This window comes from Rutidosis leptorrhynchoides, chromosome 2, assembly GCF_046630445.1.
Source record: "Rutidosis leptorrhynchoides isolate AG116_Rl617_1_P2 chromosome 2, CSIRO_AGI_Rlap_v1, whole genome shotgun sequence".
Lineage (NCBI taxonomy): Eukaryota > Viridiplantae > Streptophyta > Magnoliopsida > Asterales > Asteraceae > Rutidosis > Rutidosis leptorrhynchoides.
In genome coordinates, this window is record NC_092334.1 from 22049927 (window position 1) to 22071000 (window position 21074).

Consider the following 21074-nt stretch of genomic DNA (forward strand, 5'->3'; position numbering starts at 1 on the left):
TAACATATTATGTAACCTTGATAGACCATAGACACGTATGCAATATTTTGACATATCATATTGACGTCATCTATATATATTATTTGGAACAACCATAGACACTCTATATGCGGTAATGATCGAGTTAGCTATACAGGGTTGAGGTTGATTCCAAAATAATATATATACTTTGAGTTGTGATCGAGTCTGAGACTTGTATGCACTGGGTCGTGGATTGATTCGAGATAATATATATTGATTTATTTCTGTACTACTAACTATGGACAATTATTTGTGGACTACAAACGTTGGACTATCAACTTAACAAACTTAAATCGTTAAAACATAATAAAATATGGTATAATTATATTTCGATCATACTTTGATATATATATATATATATATATATATATATATATATATATATATATATATATATATATATATATATATATATATATATGTTATAGATTCGTGAATCGACCAGTGGCCAAGTGTTATTTTCCGATGAAGTGATAATCTGTGAAAGTGAGTTATAGTCCCATTTTTACTATCTAATATTTTGGGATGAGAATACATGCAGTTTTGTAAATGTTTTACAAAATAGACACAAGTACTTGAAATTACATTCTATGTTGGATTATGAATACCGAATATCACCCTTTTAGCTTGGTAACCTAAGAATTAGGGAACAGACACCCTAATTGACGCGAATCTTAAAGGTAGATCTACGAGCACTAACTCCCCCCATACTGGAAAATGGTATGCTTTAGTACTTCGAGTTATTAATACAGATGGATTTCTATTTTGGGGATATTCTGTATGCATTTTGTTAATGTCGGTTACTAGGTGTTCAACATATGAATGGTTTTTATGCAGTTTGCATGTTATTGAAAAATGAAAATGGAAATCTTGTGGTCTATTATTACGATTTGATAAATATATAGGTTAAACCTATAACTCACCAAAATTTTTGTTGACTTATAAGCATGTTTATTCTCAGGTGATTATTAAGAGCTTCCGCTGTTGCATGCTAATTTAAAGACAAGAATTGGAGTCAGCATGCTTGTAATATATTGCTTAAAAACTGCATTCGGAGATTTAAATTGATGTGTAATATTGTTGTAAACCAATATGTAATATTCGTGTGTAAAACCTTATCTTTTAGATTATCATTACTTGATAATCTACGTTATGGTTTTTGAACCTTTATTGATAAAATAAAGGTTATGGTTTGTTTTAAATAAAACGAATGCAGTCTTTGAAAAACGTCTCATATAGAGGTCAAACCTCGCAACGAAATCAATTAATATGAAACGTTTGTAATCGATATGAACGGGACATTTCACAAACCCTTCTGGTTGTCTCATATACACTTCCTCTTCCAAATCACCATTCAAGAATGCTGTTTTGACATCCATTTGATGGATCACTATATCATACGTAGCAGCAAGTGCTATCAATAATCTAATCGTAGTGATACGAGCAACAGGAGCATATGTAGTGAAATAATCAGTGCCCTTCTTTTGTTCAAAGCCTTGGATAACCAATCTAGCTTTAAACTTGTCAATTGTACCATCGACTTTCATTTTCTTCTTGAAGATCCACTTGTTTCCCAAATGTTTGCATCCCGGTGGTAAATCTGTTAATACCCAAGTATTATTCTCCAAAATAGAACTCATCCCGTCTTGAATTGCTTCATTCCAAAAAGCAACATCACGAGATTTCATAGCCTCATCAAAGGTTCTAGGATCATCATTTATACTATAACAAAATGAAAATTGTGATTTAACACAATCTCTCGATCCTTCAACTAAATTGTAAAATAACATCTCCACGACCAAGAACAGGAGTGACTGATTCGTTCCCCATGTGAAGCACATCATCATCAGGTTGAAATGTCATAAACCAACAACGATCTTTACATGCATGACATGTGGCCCCGGAATCAATCCACCACGCAATGTTATCATCCTGCACATAAAATGCTTCAGAAATATGTGATACATAATTCTGAACAGAATTTACAAAACAATCAAAATTCTGACCTTGGTTAGGAACTTGGTCCTTAGACCCGTTTCCCGAACCCGAACCGCTTACTCTATCCTTGTTCTTTCCAACACGACATTCTTTCTTAAAGTGACGAGGTTTGCCACAAATCCAACAAGATTTCTTATCCTTCTTATTGGAACCATCGTTTTTACCTTGAAACTTACGTTTCTTTTCATTAAACTTTTTGTTGTTTTTGTTCCCACGTTTACCATCCTCAATCATGTTAACACCCTCTTGAACTCGTATTGATTCCTCAATACGTAGGGTGCCTTCCAATTAAGTCAAGGATAATTCTTCTTTCTTATGTTTCAACATGTGTTTGAAAGTCTGCCATGATGGTGGCAGTTTGTCTATTATTGAAGACACTGAAATGGATTCATCCATTTTCAAATTATGTTGTGTAAATTGTCCCAAAATTCGAAGAATGTCGTGGAATTGTTCCATAACATGCCTTAAATCCACCATTTTGTAATAATTGAAATTACTCACAAGAAACTTCTTACTTGAAGAATCTTCGGCCATGTATTTGGATTCAAGTGAATCGCATAATTCCTTTGCAGTTTCTACAGATTGGTAAACATCAAAAAGAGCATCAGACATACCATTTAGAATGTGGCCACGACATATGAAGTCATCGTTATCCCACTTGTTTCCTCTCCTGATTTGATCCACAGTTGCATCATCAGGAAGTTCTGGCATGGGGGTGGGTAGAACATTAACAACCTTCAACGTTGTTAACAGAAATCGCATCTTCTGCTTCCATCTTCTAAAATTAACTCCTTCAAATTTCTCTAGTTTTCCAAACTTGCTTGTCATCTCTTTCACCGTTTCCCCATACATGATTACAAACAGAATACTTTATAGATTTGTTAGAAAATGGGTATGAATTGACTGCCTGGATTAGTTCTTGAATCGTGTGTTCACTATCTCTATAAAGTATTTCGACCCAACGATTGCCTCGGTTGCACAAAATCTTTACAGGGATAAGACAAGAACACAATTAGTGGTTTTGGCAATGAAATCACCAATCAAATTATCTGAGAGATTGTGTGTGTTTTCTGTTGGTTAGAATGAATGCAGAATGAACCAAGAAACGTTCATAAAACTGTTATAGAAAACAGTTAGAAAACGAAAGGGTGTATCCCTTCATTTTTGGCGGGAAAATCGGTTATACCGAAAAGGTTTAACTATTGGAACGCACCTTTTCTAAATAACGAATAGTGCAAGGGGCAGCCCCCTTGACCCCCACAATTACGCGTCAGTTAGTAGCCAACTCTTACGGGCGTGTACTCCACACTCTCCGAACCCGTTGTTAAGTAAAACTAGCTAACTCTTGCAATCTTGCATTCAAGTAAATCGCAACTAACTAAAATGCATGTTGGATGACACTAAAATCACCAACAATTGGTATATATAATAAATAAATAAATTGTCATTGTATATTATTGTTATTATATCGGTTACTGGTTATTGTTATTCATGTTTCAAGATAAATTTCTTCTTTCCATTCAACCCAACTATCTCCTTTTTCATTCAACTAAATCGGTATCTTTTGAAGTAAATTAAAAGAGATCATTCATACTTCAAGACATAGAACAGAGACCTTTACTAAAAAAATTAAGACATAAAATAAAGATTTGAACACCATATAAGATACATTTTAAATTCACATTGATATAAAAGTGATGAAATTTATATTGTTATGAGCTTTAACGTCACATTGTATCCCACACTAATTTCTCTGTTAAAATTATATCATGATTCAAGCTTAGTTTATAACTTAAAGTTATTATTTGGACCTTATTTGTGGTTTTCTAGATGTTTTTGGTTAACAAAGTTAATGAAGTTAAGACCGGAGGATTGCACATGATTACAAAGTTAAAGCTAAAGGACTGCTGGCAGTATTATTCAGAAGATGGAGGACTTGGATGTTAATGCTTCTAATTGGACTTAAAGACATGGTGGACTGATAAGAGTTTTGGGCTTGCTCATTGCTAATGGGCTTATGGTTGTCAAAGCATGTGTTGGTTGACTATACCTGACAAACGGGTCGAGATGGGTCGAGGATCAAATAGGTTTGGGTCGAAATGAGTCATGGGTCAAAATGGGTCAAATTTAAAATGAGTCGAACAGGTTGGGTCGAGACCCGGGTCGGGTTGGGTCGAGACCCGGGTCGGGTTGGGTCGAGACCCGGGTCTATTGGGTCGACTTTTTTCCTATTTAATAATATATGCTTCCATAGTCACAGCCATCAAACCACTAAACTTTATAATCAATAGTATTTCTTATAAGCTTGAATTAACGCGTTTTACATTTCGAGTTAATTTTGAATTAATCTAGCACACTAAACTACAAACAGAGATTAACTATACGACGAACCACCGAGGCATTTGCCTGAGTGGTATCGCGGTGGTGTTTAACACCCTCGCCGGGTAAGAGGTCCAGGGTTCGAACCTGGCTTCTGAATGACCAAATTAAACATGGACTGAAATAGGCTCCATTGAGGTCAGCCTAAAGGGAAGGTTTTACCGACCCGATCCGGGACTAAGGTCCGGCCCGCCTGCCCCTCGGGATGGTTTAAGGGTTCGGATCCCTGTGATCGTGGTTCGGGTTTCCTGCCCGAACGTGTGTGTGTGTGTGCAAATGATGACTAGGCTTCGGTCCGGACTGATGCAATCTTGCCGTTCAAAAAAAAAAAAAAAAAAAAAAAAAAAAAAAAAAAACTATACGACGAATACTAATTACAATTCAAGAGTCAAGCTTGGTCACATCTTCACAAGACCTTTTATAAACTTCTAGTCTAAACTATTAAACAGAGTATTCGGTAATATTATAAAAATATATGTGTCATTTTGGTTTAAAGAGGAACAATGGCAAAAACAAGATCAAGTTTTAATCATTAGGCAGCAACCAGTAAAATGACAAGTATACACTACCTTTGACTTTTAAAAGTCAAAACTAGTGATTTTTATAACATTGGAAGCAAAATCATTTAGTATATTTCCGCATACGCATTTTAAATGACCAGTATGAACAAATTTAACTTTTTAAAGTCAAAAAGTAGCGATAGAAACCCACCTCTTTAAAACTCTGATGACAAATTCGATTCAAATGAATATAATTTTGATCTAAAGTCTGATGATCGTGTGATTAAGAATTTTAGATCGTTTAGGGTTTTTTACTTTTTTGAGCAGCGATCGTGTGAAGTATCAATCCCCCAGATTCAATTTCAGTGAGACCCGTTTGGGTCCAGGCCTTGACCCATTAATCTTTTAAAAAAGCTTGGGCTGTGGTGGGCTTTAAAATTTGGACCTCCTTCCTTTTGTTGCTATTATTTTCTTGGACCCATATGGGTCTTCAATTAAACTCATTGGACCTTTTTTTGAGGTTATGGGTCTTGTTTGACAGACGTATGGTTGACCCGGTGCACATCTTCATTCTCTCTCGATCTTGTTACTTTGATATGATTCATTATCTGGATAATTTCAGTTGTGTTCTGAAAGATTAAGAAGTAGTCCGATTCTTCGTAAGTTCTGTAATAATCGTGGTTGAGAGATTATTGTTTGCAAACTGGTTATAGTTGTTAATCGTTTGATTATTTAATAATAAAGTTTGAACTCCTGTGATTAGAGGTTTATTAAATAATTTACAGTCTATGCTACACTTATTATCTATGCTACACTTTGGAATATTTGGAGATTGCGAAACAGTATATCTTTAAAGATTCGAGTTTTCGGAAGTGTCACGTTACTGATAGCATTGTAGCCTCAAGCTTCAATTGGATATTTGCCCGATACCGCAATAAGAAGTGCAATTGGAATCAGTTGATCCAATCGCGTTTATTTTCCTTGTAATTCTTGTATTATTATTTTTTTGTATTTCTTTTTGTTTTTGTCTAGCGTTCTTTGCTAGTTTTTTAATAATATTTCAGCTCTTATCATTGCAAATTAACAATGTGAAACATTCTGGGTAGACCCTCTTAGTCCTACTAACATTCCAATTAATTTAGAACCAATTCAATGTAATATTATCGCACTTAAGTGTAAAGTTTGAGCAATAAAAAGTGCAAAACTAATAATAGTGAACATACACTTAATGAATTATTATGTATTATATACTTTGAACACAAATACAATTATCGTTTCAATAATATGAATAGGATAGGAACGAGCAACATAACGAAGTCAAAAATCAAATATTTAATATATCCGTGTAAACTTAAGAACACAACATAACAAAGTCAAGAATCAATCAGTATAGTAAAATTTGTCATTAAACAAAATTCTAGCCTCAAAAGCCAAAACCAAAAGGACCAGTGAAGTGTTACATGGGGCAGCTGTATAATGCAGGAAAAACCCTACTTTCTTAACCCTAATCAATCTTTACTGAAGAATAAATAAGCCTAGTGAACCACAAGCATGCATAGAAACCGATTGTACCCGTCAACACGAAAAATGCATATGACGCAATCAACATATACCCAAAATACAAAATACCCGAAACAAGCTTAGTAATGTTTAGTTTTGTGAAGAAATAGAATGTTGCATACATGAATAAGTAAAAAGCTGAAGAACCAGATGTTAAATATGATCTCCACCACCATTGGTAGTCCTCACTACACAGCTGGAAATAGCATAACACAATTGTGATCTCGGCACACGTTATGATTAAAATGATGAACACCATGAACAAGAAACCGAAAATGTAGTAGAATTGATGTAACCAGATTGAGGTTAGAATGAAAAATAGCTCAATGAATACTGCACCAAATGGAAGTATGCCACCAATCATGATCGAGAAGAACGGGTTCATGTACCACGTTTGTTCTGGGATTTGTCTCGGGATTTTGTTTGTTTTCACCGGATCTTCGGTTCCCGGCCTTTTGTAACCGATATAACTGCCAACGAAAACAAGGGGTACTGAGATCCCGAACCATAAGACCACCAAAGCGAACATGGTACCGAATGGTACTGCTCCTGAAGACTTTTCACCCCAAATGAGCGTGTTTAGTACAAAGAATACGCAAAAAGCAATTCCCGGGAACATGAAAACGGTTTTTAGGGTGGTTTTTTTCCGTTCGGTTCCTTTGAATGTTTTATAAAGACGAGCTGTCGCATAACCGCAAAAGATTCCCATTAGAACCCAAAGTAGAAGAAGTGCAGTCATGAGCCCGCCTCGGTTTGCAGGAGATAAAAACCCGAGGAGCGCGAAAACCATGGTTAATAAAACCATACCAAGAAACTGGACCCCGGTTCCGACATATACGCATAGTAAATCCGAGTTGACCGGGGGTCGGAATACGTCTCCGTGAACAAGCTTCCATCCTGTTTCGTCTTGGGCTTCTTCTTGTGTTTCTAAATGGTTGTACTTTGAGATATCGCGGTAAAGTGTTCTTAACATGATCATAGCAACCATACCAGATAAGAATAGAACGATCATAAGCGAGTTGACAATTGAAAACCAGTGAATTTGATCATCACCCATAAGCAAATAGGTGTCCCATCTTGATGCCCATTTAACATCGCTCTCCTGCACGTTTGATGAAGCACGCAATAACAACATAAGAAGCAAAGATTGTAGTTCACATGTCTAAGGGTGTGTTTGATAAAATTGAATAATTAAGCGTTGAATGATTCATAATTTAATTGATTCAAAGGTTCTTAATGAAGTTGGTTTTGAATGACAATAACCTGTTTGATAATCGTTTTAAATGAACAACGAAAATTATGTAAAATTACCTTATTAACTTTTTGCATTAATATAAAAACATCAGTTGTTTAATAAGTGTTCTTGATATAATTTAAAGAGGATATTACCTAAAAAATTTGTGCTTAATGGTTAAAAGAGTATTTCAACTCTGAATGGTCGGCACTGAATGTTGAATTGAATCATTCAGCATCACTTCAGATGTTGGAAACAAACACACTGAATGGTAAATGACTCAGCATTTCTATTAAGAATTAATCAAACGCACCCCAAGTCCTAGAAGTGTCAATTTGGACAATTTAATTATTGATGCAGAATTTTAGGTTATGTTTTATTTCTAAGAGTTGAAACAGCAAAATAAAGAAGACTTAGAAGGAAACCGGTCAGATGGGTTGAACGGGTTATAAGCTGGCCAATGTGTGTTTTGAATGCACAAAACCTTTTACATTTTATTCAAAGAACAGAGCATCAGTAATCTTATTTGAAATATATGTTATGGGTCAACCAGTCCAGTTCCGAACCATTTCAACCCACATCAAAACTACCAAATTGGGCTTGTTATCCAACCCACCCAACCTGCTCATTTTTCCACCTCTACTTCTAAGTCTCCCTGATTAAAAGCTATTACCTGGAACTCAACATCATAAGTGAAGATGATTTCATTCTTAGCAGCAACTTCCTGTGGATGATCAGAGCTTGTGACCAGGCGTTTTGCATGGGGGTCACACGTAGTTAGACGGGTTGTATCACTCCATTGGTCATCGTATTTATGATTGATACTGTCAACAGATAATGTTCAAACAGGTTACTTACATTTAATGTTATTCGTAAAATCGGATATATGACAGAAAAAAGTAATTACCTAAAAGCTTTAACTTCAAAACCGACAATTCTTGCAGAGTTTGTTTGTGTATCTCGGTGATACCTGACTACGAATGCCAAGTGGTTATTGATAAAATACGTTTCGTCCTTGGTCTGCAGAATATACTCCATAACAAATAAATTAGCTTGTGAGCAGTTAAAATGAACAGGCGGAAATACTAAAACATTAAGTGAAGCTTCTAGAAATTACGTCTGCATTTACTTGTCGGCCGACATAATATCCATGTTGATATATGGTTTGGGAATCATATTCTGCCATTGTTACTGGAACAACCAAAGGTAGATTATCTAAAATCCTGTCGAAATACTTGTAGCATTTAGCGAGATGAAGATCAATAGTTTTGCATGACATTCATGATAAGATAATATTGAATTTTTCCAATTGGGACTTACATGTTGACCCGATATTCATCGTCTATCTTCTCCTTGAATTCATTGGCTGTTTTCTCACTTAGTGTTATCCGACATACGACATTGCACATCATCGGAACTCTCATTTGAAACTGCATTGTACGGTTTTGTAATTATTTAGCTGCACAAGATAGTATCAGTGTTCTAAAAGCGTTGACTAATTTAGGCATCTGCAATTTCTTTAGTTTGTAATTGCATAATAAGAGATTAATTGAAGTCCTAAGTTTTTGCATTTGAGAACTTTTAATAAATACACAACATAGAACTAAACTTTTCACCAATATATTAGGGAATTTGTATTACACTACATAGCCTAACTATTTATCATCATCAATAATCAATAAAAAATAGAATAAAATAGAATAAAAACTAGGCAGTTTTGTTTTACCTCATAGGGAGAATTTTCAATGCGATCACCGCGAAGAACTTCCCCAAGATTCTCAGCACTATCAACTATTTCATCAGGGCGGCAATAAGGGATCGAATAGTAAGAATACGGAAGCTGAGTTTTCGTAGAAGCCAATTTGTTTACTTTTACCTTCAAACTATCACCCTGTTTAATAAACCAAACAAATTTCTATTACACTTAACAAAATACAATCAATTATTAAAATACTAGTACTATCAATCATCAAGAACACTACTTCCATTTTTCATCAAATTTTCCTAGACAATAATTAATAATCACAAACAAGAGATATCTAACAGAATTACTATCATGAATTAACATAACTAAAACAGAACAATAGCAATTCCCAGACACTAAGACACACTTATATCATACATCATGTGTGTGTGTGTGTGTTTTTATATTATATATATCTCACCTAAACATTTTATAAAATTTTTAAGCAGTGAATTCGAAAAATTTACATTTTGATGAATGCATATATGTATTTATGACGCAGACCTTCGATTTTATCGAGACTTTTCAATAAAAGTATGTTTAAAAAAACTTAATCAAACACTTACATATAGATATAGAAATGTTAATTTTGTGATATTGTTCACTTAAACACAAACACACGCAGTACTTATTGTGAATCCAGCTATATAGTATAGTAGTATAAATTATAGCTCTTGCCTTGATGAAATCCTGTGGAGCAACACCAGGGAGGTAGAATGAGTGTGCATAGACGATGAATAACAGAAGAAAAACGAATAGTGATAAGTGATGAAAATGCAACCCTAATTGTAATTGATCAGCCATAGAATTGAGCTCAAACTTTGAAGATATTATGTATCTATATATCATGAATTATGTGTGTACTTCACATGCATTATGTTTCTCTACTTCTATAGTTATATATAGATATATATATATATATACAGAAAGTTTTTTACCATGGCAAATGCCTGCAAACGAAATCGGGGATCACAAAGAAGAGAGTTAAAAGGTTTTGACCGTTGGATCCTTTTTGTTTATATTGTTGTGATCGACAAATAGCTGCACCTCTGAGTTCTGCCAATAACATTGTTAACTTAATAAAACTGCAAGTCATTATATAACATTGGCTAGCAGGAAAAAAACAACTTTTTAAACAGAGAACTAAGGTAGAAAAAAGACTTTTTACCTTTTAAGTTTTTCCTACATTTAAATTAAAAATACTAATTACGCCCTTTTAGTATTTAGTATTATAATCACACTTATATATATATGTTAGTTATACCTAATAGTAACCTAATACCTAATCCAATTACAAAAAGTATTGACATCACTTTCAATCACATGGCTTGATAGCAAAGCGGGTTACCTCTTAAAATTGGTCATAACTGAAACAGATAAAAGATATTGCTTCCCAATGTAACTCCGGCCAACAAGTAGAATAAAAATATAAAAAATAAAACATGAGACGCCATGAAAATGGTAGGATCAAATTTCCATTAACTTTAAATCATGCACATTCAATTTAGGCTAGAAGTGACAGTCAGGTCGTCAATAAATCGACGCTTGTTGTTGACTCAATTAATAGGAGCCATAATACTGATATACTAGCCTAAGTGCATATATTAGCATATATTAGTTGTAGCTTACAACATACAAAAGCATTCCAAGTATACATATGATTCTGTTAATGTACAAGCACAGGATGCAAAAAACTTGCAATAAATATCAACTAATAATCTAAAATACACTAGTAAACTCCAATAATCACTAATCAGCATCAGCAGTAAAATCTGGTTCTGGAGGTTTCTGTAACTTCATCAACTCTCTAGCACTCTTTAATTCCCGGTTCCGGTGGACCCCGCGAAGAGCATTGGCCGCAAATTTTGAAGCCAAAAAAGTAGCCCCAAGGCTGTAGGAAGTTCCACTGCCACCTATTTTACGTGCGGCTAATTCAGCTTCCTCCTCGTTCTTTCGTTGTATCTTTCTCTTGGAATATCTCCGCCAAGCGGCCTGAATAAAACACGCCGCCCAAGTCCGCCACTGTTGCGAGTAAAATCGGAAAGTGTGTTGTACTTGTCTGCTGTGAAGCCGTCTAAATTGACCAGCAACAAATTTCAGTTCGTCGGCTGGTAACGCAAATGCCTCCACTTCTCTCAACGCTTTGACGGTTCTGGTGGAAGATGGGAGGTTAACGCCGGATTTAGGGTCAAGGGCCCACGTTAAAAGCTCCTCACCGCAAAAGTCACCTTCTTTTAGAAAACCGCTGTTGAAGAAACCACTTCTTCCTCCATCAGTGGTTGCACTTTCGAGGCGACCGCGGATAATGAAGAGCATTTCGTCGACAGGATCTCCTTCTCGGACGATGTATGTGTTGTTGGTGTATAAGCATGGCTTCAGTCGTTCACAAATGGCGTCAAGCAGCCTCTCATCCATGTTCTCAAACAAAGGAACCTGCAAAGCCATTGGAACATATTTTTACCTATATTATTTTTATAGCAAAATATCACGAATGGTCCCTGTGGTTTGTACTGGATTACACTGATGGTCCCTGTTCTTTTTTTCATCAAGGACGGTCCTTGCGATTTGCATGTGAATCACCGGTGTTGCCTGTGATTTTCAATACAAACCACAGGGACCATCCGTGATATTTTGTCTTTTTTTACCAAATAACTGAAGTATTACTGTATTATGTACAGAAAGTGAATTACCCTTTTGACCAAACCGAGACAAAGATGGCGCTTGATGTCCCTTCTAAGGTCCTTAGGTAAATTCTGAACCAAATTTTCCTCGTCCACTCCACGCGTTTCCAACCACTTGTACTGATCGTAGCGTCTAACACGTTCACGAAGATCTTGTGGAAGTAACCGGTGATGCATCCATTGCTCTGAGTCACGCCTCTTGATTCTCATTTCTTCAAGTCGGATCGTAAGAGATTGAAGATACGTCTGTTACAAATAAACGGTGTAACTCACAAAAACAAATCAGTATTGAAACAAATGTAACCAATTTAGGAAAAAAAATAAAAAAAATTAAGTTTCACGAGCCCGTGATTACTGTGCATTTTATTTACCAAAAAAAGGAGGAATTTCAAGTAGAAAAGGCAAGAGTTAATACCTATATTCTGACCCATAAACCCTCCTGCTCATTTAACCCCCTTTTTAGGGAGGCTATAAAATTGGTGACAATGAAACTATTTCATGTTAAGATGTAAACCGGTAAGTGATAGTGTGTAGTGTCGTTACCTGCATATTGCCAATCAACAGCGCAAAGAGGATGAGGCCGAATATCGCTAAAGCGATGGAAAATATAGACTCTCCAGGATATGTGCTGGTTTGAAGCCCCTGCCCCAGAGTGCTGTCAAACAAAACAGAAGTCTCAGCAAGTAGAGGTGGCAACTCAGCCTACGTACTTATGTACTGGTCCATTTGGGTTGCAGTTTATTCAAAATAGTCAAATCCAACAATTAGCTTGAAGTGAAATGAGTCTTCAAAGTATATTATTACCATATCATCAATTGTTCACTCGATATATTGATTATTAATTGTTTACCAGTGGAGCTAGTGAACATATTTTGAAAAACTGGAAGTGGAATTATGTTACCTCAGATTCTGTAGCCCCCACCATAAGCAGTAGCAATATTTGGACACAAACTTTGTAGATGAGACAATGCCCGATGAAAGAGCCTGCTCAAAAATCCCAAAATCAAATGGTGGTTTATCACCATCTGTGGAACAAGCAGTCGTTAAAACTGAGTTGCTGACATTGCTCCACTTATCATAACCGGCCAGGTTGTCATTTCCACAGTACAAGAAATTTGTATCATAGTTGCTCTTTCTACAAGCTCTCTGCCAACATGTATCATTACGTTCTACAGACAATACATACCAGAAGGCCCCAACTATCTGAAAAAATAAAAAATAATAATAATAATCAATGACTTAACATTTACCTTAACCAGTTAGGGGTGGAAATTAAAGAAGGCAGTCTCGCCAATTTCTTATTAATGGGTCAATTCCAGTTATGTGATAATTTTTAACACGTCCAGACGTTTAAAGATAAAAAGTTCGTTAAGAAAACAGATCAAATGAGTTATAATCGTTCAAAGTGTATTTTGAACGCATAGAAACTTTAAAATCATTATATTAGATGTTGGATTATATTGTTATTGTAGTAATATGATATGTGCATTCACTTTATAATTCAATTTTTTTTTTTTTTAAAAAAAAAAAAAAAAAAAAATTCAAGTTTGTGAAGAAAAAATTCTTTGGCTGAATCCAACCAGTATACCAGAAATGTTAACTGTTTTGATCCGTTTAACACCCAACCCACCCATTTTGTCACCTCTAACATGCTAAAAGGTAACTTACATGACTGGCAAGCATGTACAGCAACAAATAGTAAGCAGCACCAGCCCATGCAGTTTCAACAAATACACCAGCAGTTCTTTTCAGTTCTGATGTCAAAGGTACCATTCGAGCAAATCTGGGAGCATACTGAAGTAACACAATAACAAGTAAAGCTTGTTTTGTAGCCAATACATCTGAACCTCTAGACCTTTGCAAAAATCTCCAAACGACAATCTGCAAAATTATATATAATGTTAGACTACAATCGAATTTCGCATATGATCATGCATATTCCTTATTACTAGAGGTGAAAAATTGGGACGACTGTGTAGCGTGTCAAAAAGGGTATCGGTTGAGAAAAAAAAAATCATGTGTCGGTCAAATTTCTGATACAGTTCGGGTTGGGTCGGCCTACAGGTACTTTTATGTATATTTACTAAATCTTTTCTTATATTACATACAGCTTTAACTATGGTCACAAATAACTAAGTTTCTTGTTGATCTTCGGATCCGTTTACTTGTATTATCGTTTTTTCACCAAAAAATTAATAATAAGTAAGCTTCTAGAATAATACTGTAACTAAGTTTTTGTATAAAATAAAATTTGAAGATTGTGCATATTATAATGAGACTTCGGACAACTCTTAACTTGTTTGACATGTTCAAGCCATTTGGAGTATTTGACCCTTACCTTTAGCAAATTTTTTTCAGTGATTTTAAATGAAAGAAAGCACAATTTAACCCATTTATATGTTAACGGACAGAGATTGCCACCTCTTATTTTGACAGTCTGTCCCTCCAGGAATAGAACACAATGTGAACCACACAATACATAATATATGGGTCAGGACATTCCACCTTTACTAGATAAGATAAAACCCAACAGAGTAAATAATCTCACTACCAGCAGCAGAAATGAAGTCACAAATTTTTTATATATTTATTTATTAAAGAGAGATATAATAAAATGCTAGCTAACCTGGGGAAGGGGCACCACAGCAAGGAAATCAATAATAAAATACCAGCGAAGGTATCTCTTAGCAATTTGGGCAGGATCTATCACAAGTTCACCACGGCCAAAAACCCGAGATGACGGAGCAATGTAGGCGGTTCGAAATTGAAGAGCCATATGAATAAGATAAAATACATCAACAAGGGTCCGTAGGGTGGTGGTTGTGATTGCCAACTTTCGGTCTATACCAAGACACGTTTTTGATTCATCAAAAACTGGAAGAAAAAAGAAAAGTGGGTCTATGGATACAGCCAGAATACAAGAGATAACAAAGTAACTATTCCATTTTAGTAGAAATTTATCTTGTGGGTCTAAGATCTTGTTCTCTGAAACTTTCAAATCTTCTGGGAAAACAGCCCGAGAAACCCCAAACCCGAGTGATCTACCGATGGATTTGAGTCCTTCTGACCCTTTTCTAATTCCATTTTTGAAAGATTTAGAAGGGGTAGCAGATGCACGAGTTGGTCGCTTTATACCCTCGAATCCACATTTGTTCATTGCAAATCCAGAAGCTGGTGATGATGAATCCAAATCGTCCAACCTTTGAAAGCAAAGTTAAGGAATTAATTGCATCATAAAGTGAATAAGCTAAAATGTAAATATATAAAAGAGAAATAGAATTCTAGCTTAACTGTGAGGACATAGGGTACTACTGGAATAGCAAGGGATCAGGAAATGAAGAAAAAGAATCATGTTAATAAAATTAACACGTTAACAGCTAATTCACATACATGGACACATAAAACATGTTATTAACCTGTAAAATCTACATGTCGTGATATGGGAATAAGAAGGGTCGGGTTAAATTAGAGGTGGTAATTTCGACTCGTTTACTTTGAACTGGGTGATTTAATATTACATATTACTTCTGTCATGTATAATGTGTAAAACTATCAAAATGTAGCAAAATAGACTAAAATGCAAGATTTATGGCTATAGCAGTACATTTTACCAAATTGCTTTACTCATACACATAAAATAGTATTGTAATAATACATGTTTTGTAATCATTTAGGCTATTTAAAGCCTGTACAAAAAAATTAACACATTTTGGTGTGTTAACCATCCTGCAAAATATTCAATTGAAGTTAAAAGGAATTACCTTGCAAACCTCTCCCTCTGGCCACCGACATATTGGGATTTTGATACATGATCGAACATTATTCCAAAATTAACAATTAAATCCCAACTGCATAATGGTAAAAAAGATAAATTCCAATAGCAATGATGTCTTCCAAGGCTTATCCACCAATTACTTCATAACATACTGTTTCAACTGTCTTTTCGGGCTTATTAAGAATAGATTGCAACTACATAATTTATAATTTATATACATTATTATGTACATTTTAGTTTATTAGTTTCTACATAAGATGTTCTCCCACTATCTTCTGATAGATTGCTTTGTCTGCATCCCTCCTCTCATTCACCAAATTATCATTTAACATATTACGTATGTGATTACAGTGGGGCTATGAAGATATATTTATAAAATAAATGGAAATCTAAGGCAAACATATTAACTCAAAGGATAGAGGGAACAATTAAATATGATATACAATAATGCAAGCGTCATCAAATACATTATGGGCACTTGGGCAGTCATCTACAAGACTGCAAATAAAGAAAACTTTCACTTTGAGCTTTCAGATCATTTTATATTTATTATTTATATTTATATCTCCTAAATTCAAAAGTAATACTCCGTAAATCATCATTATATATTTAGTAACCTCTCTATCGTTTCGAAGCTTTATTACTAACTCCCAATGCATTCTAACCACTAAGTGAGAACACCCACATTTCATTACTACAGAAGAATCGTACGCATTCGATAATAACAATCGTACAACTTCTAGTAATTTATCACAACCGAACACAACACATTCAGTATCTTAATAACAATTATATAATATATTAGAAAATTTCTCTCCTTTTTTTTTTTTTTTTTTTTTTTTGAAAGGCAACAGTCGGCATCTAATACACAACAAGGTTGTAAGAAACGAAAATACAGCTAGGCCTAGAACCTTTTTATCATTATACCCTAATTTGTTAATTTCAGTAAATTAAAAAGTATTGGCTCTAAGATTGAACCTAAAACCTCATACACATCTGACCTAGAAAGCAATAAAGCAACAGTAATAACTGAAGTCAGATACAGTCAACATCAATCGCATTAAATTAAATAATTACATTAAATATAAAATTATAATAACTTTAAAAAAAGAAAGATCGAGGACATAAATACTTACTATAGTCAAAGTAGAAGGTATTTTGCTGAATTAAACCATTGCCGTCACCGGAAAGATGAAGATTGTTCCGTAGGGATGAATGAATAAATATTAATAATATATGGCGATTAGGTATGCATATAAATTGAAACGAGTTTAAGATGGAAACTTAATGTTTTAGGATTTTGTGGAATAAAAAAGTGGAAAGGATAAAAATATGCTCCGTATGTGAAAATGGTAATGGAGGTCTGATTGAACCAAGCTGGTTGCTGTCGGGAGTGGAAGTGGGCGGTGTAGAATGTCGAATATAACCTTGAAGTTTGGAAGTAAGTCTAGTTTACCCCCTCCTCAAGTCTTTATTTAATTTTAAATAAAATAAGTATAAGTAATTATAAGTATCTACATTCTTATTCTTATTTCTTATATTCACAAATCACAATTAACAATAATTAGTAGAGGCCTCGAGCCAACTACGTTGAGTCAAATAGCTAGGCCGGAAAAATGATTTTCTAAAAGAAAAAAAATCACTATAGGATAAAATAACTGACGTCATGCTGACGCTAACATGACGTTAGCCGGTGAGTATTCCTTAATGCTCGGCTAATATACTTATTAGGAATGGTAAAAGTAACTTTAATCCTACTAATTCCTTATATATAACTCAATGTTATCATGATTAAATATCGATATTAAATTTAAATAAATTGGTATTAAATATGAATACTTATATTTTTATTATTTCGACAAAATTATGATATTAAACATCACCACCTGCACCTCAAATCTCGGCGTAATAAGCTTACACTTAATACTAAAACTGTTGGGACAAAATCCTATCAATTTAGATACGAATTTCGCTGTCAATTAAATAAACGCATTTAGGTTTGATCGTTAAACGATTAAGGGTGATTTGTGTAATTAATTGTAAGTAACATTGTATGAGGTATAAATACAATGTTACACCTCACAAATCACCAACCCCAAAACCTTAGTCATTTTGAGAGAACACCTTTGTGTGTGTTTGCTCTCAATCCCCCATCCCCACCAATTGTTCAAGAAAGCTTTTGGAATCAATCCAATCTTGGTATTGATTCCACCTACAATCCATTGTAACGAACATCTGATTAATATTACATGTTTATTGTTTAGATCTATGTTTGTTTATCAATTTCATCAGACACCATCGCACACACATGTCTACTACTTTGATTGATCATCAAAACAACTTATAAACACGAAATCGAAGCTCAAATCGTGCACCGACAGTGGTATCAGAGCAAAAGAGCTAAGGCTCGTCAATCCATAGCTTGATTTCGTGTTGAATTTGCAGAAAACTCGATTTGGATCTCGAGTTTGACTTTTATTGACTTTTTTGTGTTCTTAAGATTTAGGACGAATTAAAGAAATCTAAAAACACAGAAAGTTTCATCATCATCAAGTGATACTACGTGCAAAATTTCATGATTTAATTCGATCATTTGATGTGTTTTTAAGAAAAAAATTTTTTGGAAAAATTGAAACGAAAATCGATTTGTTTTTAGTTTTTGTGATTTTTATAGGGAAATCTGAAAATGGAGATTTGTTTAGGATTATAAACCGCAGCTTTCTACAATTTTTCGTGGCTTAATTCCGTGTTTTGAGTCATCTTCACCATTCGACCACCATAAACCACCGCTAACCACCACCGGAATCACCCAAAAACACCTTAGAACGTAACCGCACGGATACACATTCAATCCGTACGGTTTAAGGACGTAACCGGACGGATACAAGCATCCGTATCATGCATCCGTACGGTTTCATAGAATAAAAAAAATTTCAGCAATATTTAACGAAGAAGAAGGATTCTCGTCAATTTTTTAACGAAAAAGGACTGAGGGTGAAAGGATTCCGTTAAATATAGGGGCTGTCAGTTAAAATATAGGGGACTGTCTGGGAAAAAAGTTTTGTTTCACAAGGACTGATTGTGTACATTTGCTGCTGACTTTCAAACAACACTACTGGATAAAATAGTTGGGGGGTGTTCTGCCATTTCTCCAAAGTTGTTTATTTTTCACCCTTTACCCCAAATTTTGAGATTTTTTTTGTTTGTAAACTCCTAGTTTTAGTTTTTAATATTTTTGCCACCAAATAGTCATTTTTAATCAGTTTTCGCACTAGTTTCAAATTTAAACTCCGTTTTTACCCGAAACTTCGTTTTTGATCAGTTTTTCACACTGTTTCGGAATTTAAAGTCTGTTCTCAATCGAAACATCATTTTTAAGCAGTTTGTCGCGCTGATTTCAAATTTAAAGTAAGATTTTGACCAAAAAGTCAACTCTTTGACCATAAGTCAAACTTTGAATATTTTTCGAAATTTCGCGAATCTTTCGGATTGTCAGATTTTCACAGGGTTTATACATTGAAATTGTGGGACGCAATGGATCAAACGATTAGAGAAAATGCATCTGTTAAGGAAGCAAAGGCAGATGTTTGTGTTACAAGACTCAAGATAGAACGTTGCGAAAAGGTCGAACTCATTCCTAAACCTTCTTTAATTGATAATGAACACCATTTAAAGACCAAAATGGTGCCCACTGGGGTTTCTACCGATAAATCGAAAACTGATTTTTCAAATGAAAGATACAGACAACCTATTCCGGTTATAGTTGTAAATCCAAATGAGGTTGATCTAAGTCAGGTTGATTTTGACAAACTTTTTGGTGATAAAAATCTTTTTGAGGAAATGTCAACCTCGAAGAGGTATATAACAGTAAAGTACAACTCTACTGTCAAACCTCCCTCAAGGTATCTCAAAGTGCCTTCGACCACACCTAATAATGTTTCTGTAGGTGCTCAAACGTCTACCTTAGATGTTGAGTCGAATGTCTTATATCGTGAAGGTCTAGCACATGAACTTAAGGACTTTAGTGATTCATTCTTGACCAGTGATAATGCTAAAAATGAACATATATTTCATAGCATTATTCCTCAAGAAAGACAAGCTTTTAGTTGCAATTGTTCTATTTACAAGTGCTATTCGTTTAAATAATAAAAGGTGAAGACAAAAGACAGATTCGACGAATTGAAGACGCAAACGACCAAAAAGCTCAAAAGTACAAAAGACAATCAAAGAGGTTCCAATTATTGATAAGAAACGTCTCGAAATTACAAGAGTACAAGATTCAAAACGCAAAGTACAAGATATTAAATTGTACGCAAGGACGTTCGAAAATCCGGAACCGGGACCAGAGTCAACTCTCAACGCTCGACGCAACGGACTAAAAATTACAAGTCAACTATGCACATAAATATAATATAATATTTAAATAATTCTTATAATTATTTAATATATTATATTTATATTTAAACCGTCGGTAAACAAAGAGCCAAACTCCTCTGAGCTGTAAAAGTAAACTCCGCGACTCGCGGAGTTTGAAGGCCAAAAAGGCCGCGAGTCGCGGAGCCCCAAATTCAGAAACCCCCTATAAAGCTCGCGCATTCTGATCGTAAAATATCATCTTTTTTTTTCTTCTTCTCCTCATACGTAAAATATATATATATATAATTTATATTTTAATTTTAATTATAATTCTAATAATAAAGGTATGTTAGCGAATGTTGTAAGGGTGTAAGTCGAAATTCTGTCCGTGTAACGCTACGCTATTTTTAATCATTGTAAGTTATGTTCAACCTTTTTACATTAATGTCTCGTAGCTAAGTTATTATTATGCTTATTTAAAACGAAGTAATCATGATGTTGGGCTAATTACTAAAATTGGGTAATTGGGCTTTGTACCATAATTGGGGTTTGGACAAAAGAACGACACTTGTGAAAATTAGACTATGGGCTATTAATGGGCTTTATATTTGTTTAACTAAATGATAGTTTGTTAATGTTAATATAAAGATTTACAATTGGGCGTCCCTATAAATTACCATATACATTCAATCGGACACGATGGGCGGGGTATTTATATGTACGAATAATCGTTCATTTAACCGGACACGGGAATGGATTAATAGCCACTAGAATAATTAAAACAGGGGTGAAATTATGTACAAGGACACTTGGTATAATTGATAAC

The 21074-nt window shown here is 34.6% G+C and overlaps 3 protein-coding genes across 5 annotated transcripts; all 3 read right to left on the reverse strand.

The window, feature by feature from the left end:
• Window positions 1-2307: 2307 nt before the first annotated feature.
• On the reverse strand, window positions 2308-2871 carry LOC139887691 (uncharacterized). Its single transcript, XM_071870758.1, has one exon. It carries the CDS (start codon window positions 2869-2871, stop codon window positions 2308-2310), a length of 564 nt encoding a protein of 187 aa, XP_071726859.1.
• A 3462-nt stretch (window positions 2872-6333) lies between these two features.
• LOC139887692 (transmembrane 9 superfamily member 9-like) lies at window positions 6334-10505 on the reverse strand. Its single transcript, XM_071870759.1, has 8 exons — window positions 10387-10505; window positions 10115-10274; window positions 9419-9583; window positions 9013-9122; window positions 8810-8915; window positions 8600-8712; window positions 8366-8516; window positions 6334-7560 (listed from the first exon to the last, which is right to left on the reverse strand). The coding sequence occupies exons 1-8, from the start codon at window positions 10503-10505 to the stop codon at window positions 6403-6405; spliced, it is 2082 nt and encodes a 693-aa protein (XP_071726860.1). The 3' UTR covers window positions 6334-6402.
• Window positions 10506-10916: 411 nt separating this feature from the next.
• LOC139890623 (probable cyclic nucleotide-gated ion channel 5) lies at window positions 10917-17218 on the reverse strand. 3 transcript variants are annotated; one of them, XM_071873521.1, is made up of 8 exons: window positions 17029-17218; window positions 15879-15965; window positions 14744-15317; window positions 13786-13998; window positions 13019-13320; window positions 12661-12772; window positions 12127-12363; window positions 10917-11869 (listed from the first exon to the last, which is right to left on the reverse strand). In XM_071873521.1, exons 2-8 carry the CDS (start codon window positions 15935-15937, stop codon window positions 11186-11188), a joined length of 2181 nt encoding a protein of 726 aa, XP_071729622.1. In that variant the 5' UTR covers window positions 15938-15965; window positions 17029-17218; the 3' UTR covers window positions 10917-11185. The 3 variants fall into 3 exon arrangements, with proteins under 3 accessions (XP_071729622.1, XP_071729624.1, XP_071729623.1); XM_071873523.1 differs by lacking the exon at window positions 15879-15965; XM_071873522.1 differs by lacking the exon at window positions 17029-17218 and having other exon boundaries at window positions 15879-16671.
• Window positions 17219-21074: the final 3856 nt, after the last annotated feature.

Excerpts from the sequence above, each read along its gene's own strand:
- LOC139887691 (XM_071870758.1), bottom strand. The coding sequence starts at position 2,871 with ATGTATGGGGAAACGGTGAAAGAGATGACAAGCAAGTTTGGAAAACTA.
- LOC139887692 (XM_071870759.1), bottom strand. The coding sequence starts at position 10,505 with ATGTTATTGGCAGAACTCAGAGGTGCAGCTATTTGTCGATCACAACAA. Across the intron at positions 9,123-9,418 it reads TTGAAAATTCTCCCTATGAG|TTTCAAATGAGAGTTCCGAT; the intron begins GTAAAACAAAAC and ends CGTACAATGCAG. Across the intron at positions 7,561-8,365 it reads CTTATGATGTTGAGTTCCAG|GAGAGCGATGTTAAATGGGC; the intron begins GTAATAGCTTTT and ends TCAAACGTGCAG.
- LOC139890623 (XM_071873521.1), bottom strand. The coding sequence starts at position 15,937 with ATGTTCGATCATGTATCAAAATCCCAATATGTCGGTGGCCAGAGGGAG. Across the intron at positions 13,321-13,785 it reads TGTACATGCTTGCCAGTCAT|ATAGTTGGGGCCTTCTGGTA; the intron begins GTAAGTTACCTT and ends TTATTTTTTCAG. Across the intron at positions 11,870-12,126 it reads GTCTCGGTTTGGTCAAAAGG|GTTCCTTTGTTTGAGAACAT; the intron begins GTAATTCACTTT and ends ATGGCTTTGCAG.